The sequence below is a fragment of the Salmo salar genome, chromosome ssa04 (genome assembly GCF_905237065.1).
Source record: "Salmo salar chromosome ssa04, Ssal_v3.1, whole genome shotgun sequence".
Taxonomy (NCBI): Eukaryota; Metazoa; Chordata; class Actinopteri; order Salmoniformes; family Salmonidae; genus Salmo; species Salmo salar.
In genome coordinates, this window is record NC_059445.1 from 87,404,154 (window position 1) to 87,418,544 (window position 14,391).

Sequence of the window (14,391 nt, forward strand, 5' to 3'; positions counted from 1 at the left end):
GTAGTCATAATAGTTATAGTAGTTGTAGTAGTTGTAGTAGTAGTAGTAGTAGTTGTAATAGTTGTAATAGTTGTAGTAGTTATAGTAGTTGTAGTAGTTGTTGTAGTAGTAGTTATGGTAGTTATAGTAGTTGTAGTAGTTGTTATGGTAGTTATAGTAGTTGTAGTAGTTATAGTAGTTATAGTAGTTATAGTAGTTGTAATAGTAGTAATAGTAGTTATAGTAGTTGTAGCAGTTATAGTAGTCATAATAGTTATAGTAGTTGTTGTAGTTGTTGTAGTAGTTGTAGTAGTAGTTGTAGTAGTTGTAGTAGTAGTAGTAGTTGTAGTAGTTGTAGTAGTAGTAGTTGTAGTAGTAGTTGTAGTAGTTGTAGTAGTAGTAGTAGTAGTTGTAGTAGTAGTTGTAGTAGTAGTTGTAGTAGTTGTAGTAGTAGTAGTAGTAGTTGTAGTAGTAGTAGTAGTAGTTGTAGTTGTAGTAGTAGTAGTTGTAGTTGTAGTAGTAGTTGTAGTAGTAGTTGTAGTAGTTGTAGTAGTAGTAGTTGTAGTAGTTGTAGTAGTTGTAGTAGTTGTAGTAGTAGTAGTTGTAGTAGTAGTAGTTGTTGTAGTAGTAGTTGTAGTAGTTGTAGTAGTTGTAGTAGTTGTAGTAGTTGTAGTAGTTGTAGTAGTAGTAGTAGTTGTAGTAGTTGTAGTAGTTGTAGTAGTTGTAGTAGTTGTAGTAGTTGTAGTAGTTATAGTAGTTATAGTAGTAATTGTTGAGCTGACGTGATTATGTCCTTTCCCTCCAGATCCTCCTAGGAACACGTCAGTATCTGTGAGTTCCTCTGATTCTGTGTTAGAGGGCAGTTCAGTGACTCTGACCTGCAGCAGTGATGCCAACCCACCAGTGACCAGTTACCGCTGGTACTCAGTGAGAGGGGGTACGGAGGACTACGTGGCCTCTGGACAAAAACTAATCCAGGCCACAATCAATGTTATTGACGGAAGAGAATACTACTGTAAAGCCAAGAATCATCATGGAGAGGACCAGTCAGCTTCTACAAACGCATCAATAGAGTGTAAGTAAGGTTGCAAAATTCCATAACTCTCCCAAAATTACCAGTTTTTTTTTTTTAACCCTGGTTGGTAGATTTTGGGAAAGTTATCACATTGTTGTAACCCCAGATGTAACCCCAGGTGTAACCCCAGATGTAACCCCAGGTGTAACCCCAGATGTAACCCTAGGTGTAACCCCAGATGTAACCCTAGGTGTAACCCCAGGTCTAACCCTAGGTGTAACCCCAGGTGTAACCCCAGGTTTAACCCTATATGTAACCCCAGGTGTAACCCCAGGTGTAACCCCATATGTAACCCCAGGTGTAACCCTAGGTGTAACCCCAGGTGTAACCCCAGGTGTAACGCCAGATGTAACCCCAGGTGTAACCCTAGGTGTAACCCTAGGTGTAACCCCAGGTGTAACCCCAGGTGTAACCCTATATGTAACCCCAGGTGTAACCCTAGGTGTAACCCCAGGTGTAACCCCAGATGTAACCCTAGGTGTAACCCTAGGTGTAACCCCAGGTGTAACCCCAGGTGTAACCATAGATGTAACCCTATATAACACCAGGTGTAAACCCAGGTGTAACCCCAGGTGTAACCCCAGATGTAACCCTAGATGTAACCCCAGGTGTAACCCCAGATGTAACCCTAGGTGTAACCCCAGGTGTAACCCCAGGTGTAACCCCAGGTGTAACCATAGATGTAACCCTATATAACCCCAGGTGTAAACCCAGGTGTAACCCCAGGTGTAACCCCAGATGTAACCCTAGATGTAACCCCAGGTGTAACCCCAGATGTAACCCTAGGTGTAACCCCAGGTGTAACCCCAGGTGTAACGCCAGGTGTAACCCCAGGTGTAACCCCAGGTGTAACCCCAGGTGTAACCCCAGGTGAAACCCCAGGTGTAACCCTAGATGTAACCCTAGGTGTAACCCTAGGTGTAACCCCAGGTGTAACCCCAGGTGTAACCCTAGATGTAACCCTAGGTGTAACCCTAGGTGTAACCCCAGGTGTAACCCCAGGTGTAACCCCAGGTGTAACCCTAGGTGTAACCATACTGTAGGTTACTGTTTTTTCTACTCAATCAAACATTTGAAACCTTCTTCATAAAACAAGTCTCGATGGCAATGAATTTAAACAGTTTGATTTATCAAAGTTTCGAAAAATACACTAAAATAAAGATGAAGGTCAGAATCGAATACAATGACAACATTTTAATTCCTCTCCTTGTTCTTCTGTTTCTTCTTTCTAGTTGCTCCTCAGATGTCATCCTCCTCTCGCTGCCTCCGCTCCGGATCTCAGGTCAGCTGTACCTGTGACAGCCACGCTAACCCCGCCCCCTTGGTGCAGTGGCGTCTGTCTGGCCGACGTGTCAATCATTCCACAGCCACGGCCATCAGGGAGGAGCCTCTGGGCAGAATTGGCCTCAGGAGCACTCTGACCATCCGTCAATCACAAGAAGACATGCCCACTGCACTCTGCCTCAGCTCCAACTCTAAGGGCTCTGCCAGTCTGCAGCTTTGTGTCACCTCTACAAGTAAGACACACCTTCACAAGTAAGACACACCTCTACAAGTAAGACACACCTCCATAGGTAAGACACACCTTCACAGGTAAGACACACCTCCACAGGTAAGACACACCTCCACAGGTAAGACACACCTCCATATGTACGACACACCTCCATAGGTAAGACACACCTTCACAGGTAAGACACACCTTCACAAGTCAAACAAACCTCCAAATTTAAGACACACCTTCACAGGTAAGACACACCTCCAAATATAAAACACACCTCCATAGGTAAGACACACCTCCAAATATAAGAAACACCTTCACAGGTAAGACACACCTGGGTAGGTAAAGGGTCAAGTGAGAGAAAAAGAGGGACAGCTCCAACTGTCAGGGCTTTGCCAGGCTGCAACTCTGTGGCACATCCACACGTAAGACGAACAGTTAAAACACAACTGGACAGGTGTGAGGCGACAGGTGAGAAAGACAGATAGAGCTGAAGAGGAACAGAAACCTCTGAGGAAGGATAGATTAGACAGTTCCACATCAACAGGTAAGACACACCTGGACAGGTGTGAGGCGAAGAGGAACAGAAACCTCTGAGGAAGGATAGATTAGACAGTTCCACATCAACAGGTAAGACACACCTGGACAGGTGTGAGGCGAAGAGGAACAGAAACCTCTGAGGAAGGATAGATTAGACAGGTCCACATCAACAGGTAAGACACACCTGGACAGGTGTGAGGCGAAGAGGAACAGAAACCTCTGAGGAAGGATAGATTAGACAGTTCCACATCAACAGGTAAGACACACCTGGACAGGTGTGAGGCGAAGAGGAACAGAAACCTCTGAGGAAGGATAGATTAGACAGTTCCACATCAACAGGTAAGACACACCTGGACAGGTGTGAGGCGAAGAGGAACAGAAACCTCTGAGGAAGGATAGATTAGACAGTTCCACATCAACAGGTAAGACACACCTGGACAGGTGTGAGGCGAAGAGGAACAGAAACCTCTGAGGAAGGATAGATTAGACAGTTCCACATCAACAGGTAAGACACACCTGGACAGGTGTGAGGCGAAGAGGAACAGAAACCTCTGAGGAAGGATAGATTAGACAGTTCCACATCAACAGGTAAGACACACCTGGACAGGTGTGAGGCGAAGAGGAACAGAAACCTCTGAGGAAGGATAGATTAGACAGTTCCACATCAACAGGTAAGACACACCTGGACAGGTGTGAGGCGAAGAGGAACAGAAACCTCTGAGGAAGGATAGATTAGACAGTTCCACATCAACAGGTAAGACACACCTGGACAGGTGTGAGGCGAAGAGGAACAGAAACCTCTGAGGAAGGATAGATTAGACAGTTCCACATCAACAGGTAAGACACACCTGGACAGGTGTGAGGCGAAGAGGAACAGAAACCTCTGAGGAAGGATAGATTAGACAGTTCCACATCAACAGGTAAGACACACCTGGACAGGTGTGAGGCGAAGAGGAACAGAAACCTCTGAGGAAGGATAGATTAGACAGTTCCACATCAACAGGTAAGACACACCTGGACAGGTGTGAGGCGAAGAGGAACAGAAACCTCTGAGGAAGGATAGATTAGACAGTTCCACATCAACAGGTAAGACACACCTGGACAGGTGTGAGGCGAAGAGGAACAGAAACCTCTGAGGAAGGATAGATTAGACAGGTCCACATCAACAGGTAAGACACACCTGGACAGGTAACGAGGGAGAGAGATGGGGACAGGGGAAAAGAGCTGAAGAGGAACAGACAGAAACAAGTGAGAGAGCTGTTCTCCCGGTCTCTTTCATGTCTCATCCTTCTGACCATAGGTTACCAGATGCTGTCTCTGTTGATTGGTGCTGTGGCAGGTGCTGCTGGGATGTTGTTGCTCTGCGTCATAACATGTGTCATTGTCAGGTCAGTCATACATCCCTCATACGGTGCTGCTAAATATTAACACTGTACATAACATTATCCTGTTCAGTATTTGGCGGACATCTGTCCAACATGAGTCAGTATTTCAGATGGTTTTGTAAGTTGTTTTTGTGGTTTTGTGGTTATCCAGACGTGAATGATAGTTGGTTGTAAACACAGGAGATGATCTATGGTTGTAAACACAGGAGATGATCTATGGTTGTAAACACAGGAGATGATCTATGGTTGTAAACACAGGAGATGATCTATGGTTGTAAACACAGGAGATGATCTATGGTTGTAAACACAGGAGATGATCTATGGTTGTAAACACAGGAGACTGCATGCCAAGACAACCTGGGATCTGAAACCGGAGGACAAAACAGAGCTCATGCTAACTGACTGGGTAAGTGTCAGTACACACACACACACACACACACACACACACACACACACACACACACACACACACACACACACACACACACACACACACACACACACACACACACACACACACTTCCTGTTTCCTCCCCAACCTATCCCCAACCTATCCTGTTTACCACCCTGTTTTATGTCTCTCTCTTTGTCTGGTACCTCTCTCAACACAGCCTGATCTGATTGACTTTGTCTGGTTGTAGAAGTACAGCACCTGTATTTGTATATAGTTGCGTAAACTCTCTCACATACAGGCTGCCTTGGAAGCATAACGAGTAATGGACACCACACAGGAAACGAAAGATGGAGAAACATTAACAGTGGGTGACTTGATGAGAAAAGTGGATCCCATTGTTCTACTTGTTCCGTTTACATTTACATTTACGTCATTTAGCAGACGCTCTTATCCAGAGCGACTTACAAATTGGTGCATTCACCACACGGAGTGGTGTCCATCACCTGCTTTGTTTTTCTTCCAGTCCATAGACTACCCTTTGTTCAAAGATCACCTTATACCAACTCTCTCCACCTTATACCAACTCTCTCCACACCTTATACCAACTCTCTCTCCACACCTTATACCAACTCTCTCTCCACACCTTATACCAACTCTCTCTACCTTATACCAACTCTCTCCACACCTTATACTGACTCCACCTTATACCAACTCTCTCTCCACCTTATACAAACTCTCTCCACACCTTATACTGACTCCACCTTATACCAACTCTCTCTCCACCTTATACCAACACTCTCCACACCTTATACTGACTCCACCTTATACCAACTCTCTCTCCACTTTATACCAACTCTCCACAACTTATACCAACTCTCTCCACACCTTATACCAACTCTCTCCACACCTTATACCAACTCTCTCCACACCAACTCTCTCCACCTTATACCAAATCTCTCCACACCGTATACCAACTCTCTCCACACCTTAAACCAACTCTCTCCACACCAACTCTCTCCACACCTTATACCAACTCTCTCCACACATTATACCAACTCTCTCCACACCGTATACCAACTCTCTCCACACCTTATACCAACTCTCTCCACACCAACTCTCTCCACCTTATACCAACTCTCTCCACACCGTATACCAACTCTCTCCACACCTTATACCAACTCTCTCCACACCAACTCTCTCCCCACCTTATACCAACTCTCTCTCCACCTTATACCAACTCTCTCCACCTTATACCAACTCTCTCCCCACCTTATACCAACTCTCTCCACACCTGATACCAACTCTCTCCACCTTATACCAACTCTCCACACCTTATACCAACTCTCTCCACACCTTATACCAACGCTCTCCACCTTATACCAACTCTCTCTCCACCTTATACCAACTCTCCACACCGTATACCAACTCTCTCCACACCTTATACCAACTCTCTCCACACATTATACCAACTCTCTCCACACCTTATACCAACTCTCTCCGCACCTTATACCAACTCTCTCCGCACCTTATACCAACTCTCTCCACACCTTATACCAACTCTCTCCACACCTTATACCAACTCTCTCCACACCGTATACCAACTCTCTCCACCTGATACCAACTCTCTCCACCTTATACCAACTCTCTCCACCTGATACCAACTCTCTACACACCTTATACCAACTCTCTCCACACCTTATACCAACTCTATCCACACCTTATACCAACTCTCTCCACCTTATACCAACTCTCTCTCCACACCTTATACCAACTCTCTCCACACCTTATACCAACTCTCTCCACACCTTATACCAACTCTCTCCACACCAACTCTCTCCACACCTTATACCAACTCTCTCCACCTTATACCAACTCTCTCCACCTTATACCAACTCTCTCCACCTTATACCAACTCTCTCCACCTTATACAAACTCTCTCCACACCTTATACCAACTCTCCACACCTTATACCAACTCTCCACACCTTATACCAACTCTCTCCACCTTATACCAACTCACTCCACACCTTATACCAACTCTCCACACCTTATACCAACTCTACACACTTTATACCAACTCTCTCCACACCTTATACCAACTCTCCACACCTGATACCAACTCTCTCCACCTTATACAAACTCTCCACACCTTATACCAACTCTCTCCACACCTTATACCAACGCTCTCCACCTTATACCAACTCTCTCCACACCTTATACCAACAATCTCTCCACAACCGTATACCAACTCTCTCCACACCTTATACCAACTCTCTCCACACCGTATACCAACTCTCTCCACCTTATACCAACTCTCTCCACACCGTATACCAACTCTCTCCACCTTATACCAACTTTCTCCACCTTATACCAACAATCTTTCCACCTTATACCAACTCTCTCCACACCTTATACCAACACTCTCCACCTTATACCAAGTCTCTCCACACCTTATACCAACTCTAGACACCTTATACCAACTCTCCAACTTATACCAACTCTCTCCAACTTGTACCAACTCTCTCCAGCTTGTACCAACTCTCTCCACCTTGTACCAACTCTCTCCACCTTGTACCAACTCTCTCCACCTAACACCAACTCTCTCCACCGTATACAAACTCACTCCCCACCTTATACCAACTCTCCACCTTATACCAACTCTCTCCACACCTTATACCAACTCTCTCCACACCTTATACCAACTCTCTCCACACCGTATACCAACTCTCTCCACACCGTATACCAACTCTCTCCACACCGTATACCAACTCTCTCCACCGTATACCAACTCTCTCCACACCGTATACCAACTCTCTCCACACCGTATACCAACTCTCTCCACCTTATACCAACTCTCTCCACCTTATACCAACTCTCTCTCCACCTTATACCAACTCTCCACCTTATACCAACTCACTCTCCACCTTATACCAACTCACTCTCCACCTTATACCAACTCACTCCCCACCTTATACCAACTCTCTCCACACCTTATACCAACACTCTCCACCTTATACCAAGTCTCTCCACACCTTATACCAACTCTAGACACCTTATACCAACTCTCCAACTTATACCAACTCTCTCCAACTTGTACCAACTCTCTCCAGCTTGTACCAACTCTCTCCACCTTGTACCAACTCTCTCCACCTTGTACCAACTCTCTCCACCTAACACCAACTCTCTCCACCGTATACAAACTCACTCCCCACCTTATACCAACTCTCCACCTTATACCAACTCTCTCCACACCTTATACCAACTCTCTCCACACCTTATACCAACTCTCTCCACACCGTATACCAACTCTCTCCACACCGTATACCAACTCTCTCCACACCGTATACCAACTCTCTCCACCGTATACCAACTCTCTCCACACCGTATACCAACTCTCTCCACACCGTATACCAACTCTCTCCACCTTATACCAACTCTCTCCACCTTATACCAACTCTCTCTCCACCTTATACCAACTCTCCACCTTATACCAACTCACTCTCCACCTTATACCAACTCACTCTCCACCTTATACCAACTCACTCCCCACCTTATACCAACTCTCTCCACACCTTATACCAACTCTCTCCACACCTTATACCAACTCTCTCCACACCTTATACCAACTCTCTCCACCTTATACCAACTCTCTCCCCACCTTATACCAACTCTCTCCACACCTTATACCAACTCTCTCCACACCTTATACCAACTCTCTCCACAACTTATACCAACTCTCTCCAGCTTATACCAACTCTCTCCACCTTATACCAACTCTCTCCACCTTATACCAACTCTCTCCACCTTATACCAACTCTCTCCACACCTGATACCAACTCTCTCCACCTTACACCAACTCTCTCCACCTTATACCAACGCTCTCCACACCTTATACCAACTCTCCATACCTTATACCAACTCTCTCCACACCTTATACCAACTCTCCATACCTTATACCAACTCTCTCCACACCTTATACCAACTCTCCATACCTTATACCAACTCTCTCCACACCTTATACCAACTCTCCACACCTTATACCAACTCTCCACACCTTATACCAACTCTCCACACCTTATACCAACTCTCTCCACCTTATACCAACTCTCTCCACACCTTATACCAACTCTCCACACCTTATACCAACTCTCCACACCTTATACCAACTCTCTCCACACCTTATACCAACTCTCTCCACACCTTATACCAACTCTCCACACCTGATACCAACTCTCTCCACTTATACAAACTCTCCACACCTTATACCAACTCTCTCCAGACGTTATACCAACGCTCTCCACCTTATACCAACTCTCTCCACACCTTATACCAACAATCTCTCCACACCGTATAACAACTCTCTCCACACCGTATAACAACTCTCTCCAGACGTTATACCAACGCTCTCCACCTTATACCAACTCTCTCTCCACCTTATACCAACTCTCTCCACACCGTATACCAACTCTCTCCACCTGATACCAACTCTCTCCACCTTGTACAAACTCTCTCCACACCTTATACCAACTCTCTACACACCTTATACCAACTTTCTCCACCTTATATCAACAATCTTTCCACCTTATACCAACTCTCTCCACACCTTATACCAACACTCTCCACCTTATACCAACTCTCTCCACACCTTATACCAACTCTCCAACTTATACCAACTCTCTCCAACTTGTACCAACTCTCTCCACCTTGTACCAACTCTCTCCACCTTGTACCAACTCTCTCCAATTTGTACCAACTCTCTCCACCTTGTACCAACTCTCTCCACCTTACACCAACTCTCTCCACCGTATACAAACTCACTCCCCACCTTATACCAACTCTCCACCTTATACCAACTCTTTCAACACCTTATACCAACTCTCTCCACACCTTATACCAACTCTCTCCACACCAACTCTCTCCACACCTTATACCAACTCTCTCCACACATTATACCAACTCTCTACACACCGTATACCAACTCTCTCCACACCTTATACCAACTCTCTCCACACCAACTCTCTCCACCTTATACCAACTCTCTCCACACCGTATACCAACTCTCTCCACACCTTATACCAACTCTCTCCACACCAACTCTCTCCCCACCTTATACCAACTCTCTCTCCACCTTATACCAACTCTCTCCACCTTATACCAACTCTCTAACACACCTTATACCAACTCTCTCCACACCTGATACCAACTCTCTCCACCTTATACCAACTCTCCACAACTTGTACCAACTCTCTCCACACCTTATACCAACGCTCTCCACCTTATTCCAACTCTCTCCACACCGTATACCAACTCTCTCCACACCTTATACCAACTCTCTCCACACCTTATACCAACTCTCTCCACACCTTATACCAACTCTCTCAGCACCTTATACAAACTCTCTCGACACCTTATACCAACTACCTCCACACCTTATACCAACTCTCTCCACACCGTATACCAACTCTCTCCACCTGATACCAACTCTCTCCACCTTATACCAACTCTCTCCACCTGATACCAACTCTCTACACACCTTATACCAACTCTCTCCACACCTTATACCAACTCTATCCACACCTTATCCCAACTCTCTCACCACACCTTATACCAACTCTCTCCACCTTATATCAACTCTCTCCACACCTTATACCAACTCTCTCCACACCTTATACCAACTCTCTCCACACCAACTCTCTCCACCTTATACCAAATCTCTCCACACCGTATACCAACTCTCTCCACACCTTAAACCAACTCTCTCCACACCAACTCTCTCCACACCTTATACCAACTCTCTCCGCACATTATACCAACTCTCTCCACACCGTATACCAACTCTCTCCACACCTTATACCAACTCTCTCCACACCAACTCTCTCCACCTTATACCAACTCTCTCCACACCGTATACCAACTCTCTCCACACCTTATACCAACTCTCTCCACACCAACTCTCTCCCCACCTTATACCAACTCTCTCTCCACCTTATACCAACTCTCTCTCCACCTTATACCAACTCTCTCCACCTTATACCAACTCTCTCCCCACCTTATACCAACTCTCTCCACACCTGATACCAACTCTCTCCACCTTATACCAACTCTCCACACCTTATACCAACTCTCTCCACACCTTATACCAACGCTCTCCACCTCATACCAACTCTCTCTCCACCTTATACCAACTCTCCACACCGTATACCAACTCTCTCCACACATTATACCAACTCTCTCCACACCTTATACCAACTCTCTCCACACCTTATACAAACTCTCTCCACACCTTATACCAACTCTCTCCGCACCTTATACCAACTCTCTCCACACCTTATACCAACTCTCTCCACACCTTATACCAACTCTCTCCACACCGTATACCAACTCTCTCCACCTGATACCAACTCTCTCCACCTTATACCAACTCTCTCCACCTGATACCAACTCTCTACACACCTTATCCCAACTCTCTCCACACCTTATACCAACTCTATCCACACCTTATCCCAACTCTCTCACCACACCTTATACCAACTCTCTCCACCTTATACCAACTCTCTCCACACCTTATACCAACTCTCTCCACACCAACTCTCTCCACACCTTATACCAACTGTCTCCACCTTATACCAACTCTCTCCACCTTATACCAACTCTCTCCACCTTATACCAACTCTCTCCACCTTATACAAACTCTCTCCACCTTATACCAACTCTCTCCACACCTTATACCAACTCTCTCCACCTTATACCAACTCTCTCCACACCTTATACCAACTCTCCACACCTTATACCAACTCTCCACACCTTATACCAACTCTCTCCACACCTTATACCAACTCTCCACACCTGATACCAACTCTCTCCACCTTATACAAACTCTCCACACCTTATACCAACTCTCTCCACACCTTATACCAACGCTCTCCACCTTATACCAACTCTCTCCACACCTTATACCAACAATCTCTCCACACCGTATACCAACTCTCTCCACACCTTATACCAACTCTCTCCACACCGTATACCAACTCTCTCCACCTTATACCAACTCTCTCCACACCGTATACCAACTCTCTCCACCTTATACCAACTCTCTCCACCTGATACCAACTCTCTCCACCTTGTACAAACTCTCTCCACACCTTATACCAACTTTCTCCACCTTATACCAACAATCTTTCCACCTTATACCAACTCTCTCCACACCTTATACCAACTCTCTCCACACCGTATACCAACTCTCTCCACACCGTATACCAACTCTCTCCACCTTATACCAACTCTCCACCTTATACCAACTCACTCTCCACCTTATACCAACTCACTCTCCACCTTATACCAACTCACTCCCCACCTTATACCATCTCTCTCCACACCTTATACCAACTCTCTCCACACCTTATACCAACTCTCTCCACACCTTATACCAACTCTCTCCCCACCTTATACCAACTCTCTCCCCACCTTATACCAACTCTCTCCACACCTTATACCAACTCTCTCCACACCTTATACCAACTCTCTCCACACCTTATACCAACTCTATCCACCTTATACCAACTCTCTCCACCTTATACCAACTCTCTCCACCTTATACCAACTCTCTCCACCTTATACCAACTCTCTCCACCTTATACCAACTCTCCACACCTTATACCAACTCTCTCCACACCTTATACCAACTCTCTCCACACCTTATACCAACTCTCCACACCTTATACCAACTCTCCACACCTTATACCAACTCTCTCCACACCTTATACCAACTCTCCACACCTGATACCAACTCTCTCCACCTTATACAAACTCTCCACACCTTATACCAACTCTCTCCACACCTTATACCAACGCTCTCCACCGTATACCAACTCTCTCCACACCTTATACCAACTCTCTCCACACCAACTCTCTCCACCTTATACCAACTCTCTCCACACCGTATACCAACTCTCTCCACACCTTATACCAACTCTCTCCACACCAACTCTCTCCCCACCTTATACCAACTCTCTCTCCACCTTATACCAACTCTCTCCACCTTATACCAACTCTCTAACACACCTTATACCAACTCTCTCCACACCTGATACCAACTCTCTCCACCTTATACCAACTCTCCACAACTTGTACCAACTCTCTCCACACCTTATACCAACGCTCTCCACCTAATTCCAACTCTCTCCACACCGTATACCAACTCTCTCCACACCTTATACCAACTCTCTCCACACCTTATACCAACTCTCTCCACACCTTATACCAACTCTCTCAGCACCTTATACCAACTCTCTCGACACCTTATACCAACTACCTCCACACCTTATACCAACTCTCTCCACACCGGTATACCAACTCTCTCCACCTGATACCAACTCTCTCCACCTTATACCAACTCTCTCCACCTGATACCAACTCTCTACACACCTTATACCAACTCTCTCCACACCTTATACCAACTCTATCCACACCTTATCCCAACTCTCTCACCACACCTTATACCAACTCTCTCCACCTTATATCAACTCTCTCCACACCTTATACCAACTCTCTCCACACCTTATACCAACTCTCTCCACACCAACTCTCTCCACCTTATACCAAATCTCTCCACACCGTATACCAACTCTCTCCACACCTTAAACCAACTCTCTCCACACCAACTCTCTCCACACCTTATACCAACTCTCTCCGCACATTATACCAACTCTCTCCACACCGTATACCAACTCTCTCCACACCTTATACCAACTCTCTCCACACCAACTCTCTCCACCTTATACCAACTCTCTCCACACCGTATACCAACTCTCTCCACACCTTATACCAACTCTCTCCACACCAACTCTCTCCCCACCTTATACCAACTCTCTCTCCACCTTATACCAACTCTCTCTCCACCTTATACCAACTCTCTCCACCTTATACCAACTCTCTCCCCACCTTATACCAACTCTCTCCACACCTGATACCAACTCTCTCCACCTTATACCAACTCTCCACACCTTATACCAACTCTCTCCACACCTTATACCAACGCTCTCCACCTCATACCAACTCTCTCTCCACCTTATACCAACTCTCCACACCGTATACCAACTCTCTCCACACATTATACCAACTCTCTCCACACCTTATACCAACTCTCTCCACACCTTATACAAACTCTCTCCACACCTTATACCAACTCTCTCCGCACCTTATACCAACTCTCTCCACACCTTATACCAACTCTCTCCACACCTTATACCAACTCTCTCCACACCGTATACCAACTCTCTCCACCTGATACCAACTCTCTCCACCTTATACCAACTCTCTCCACCTGATACCAACTCTCTACACACCTTATCCCAACTCTCTCCACACCTTATACCAACTCTATCCACACCTTATCCCAACTCTCTCACCACACCTTATACCAACTCTCTCCACCTTATACCAACTCTCTCCACACCTTATACCAACTCTCTCCACACCAACTCTCTCCACACCTTATACCAACTGTCTCCACCTTATACCAA

The 14,391-nt window shown here is 45.7% G+C and overlaps 1 protein-coding gene across 10 annotated transcripts in view; it reads left to right on the top strand.

The window, feature by feature from the left end:
• Positions 1-14,391, top strand: part of LOC106604036 (B-cell receptor CD22) — a 72,484-nt gene that overhangs the window by 15,989 nt on the left and 42,104 nt on the right. For 5 of the 10 annotated variants that reach the window (XM_045717467.1, XM_045717468.1, XM_045717466.1 and 2 more), the window contains 4 exons: positions 785-1,054; positions 2,287-2,590; positions 4,393-4,480; positions 4,788-4,883. In XM_045717467.1, the coding sequence (XP_045573423.1) occupies positions 785-1,054; positions 2,287-2,590; positions 4,393-4,480; positions 4,788-4,883 (758 nt within the window). Of the gene's footprint in view, positions 1-784; positions 1,055-2,286; positions 2,591-4,392; positions 4,481-4,657; positions 4,753-4,787; positions 4,884-14,391 lie in introns of those variants that run through there. The other 5 variants (XR_006769703.1, XM_045717472.1, XM_045717471.1 and 2 more) reach the window with 5 other exon arrangements.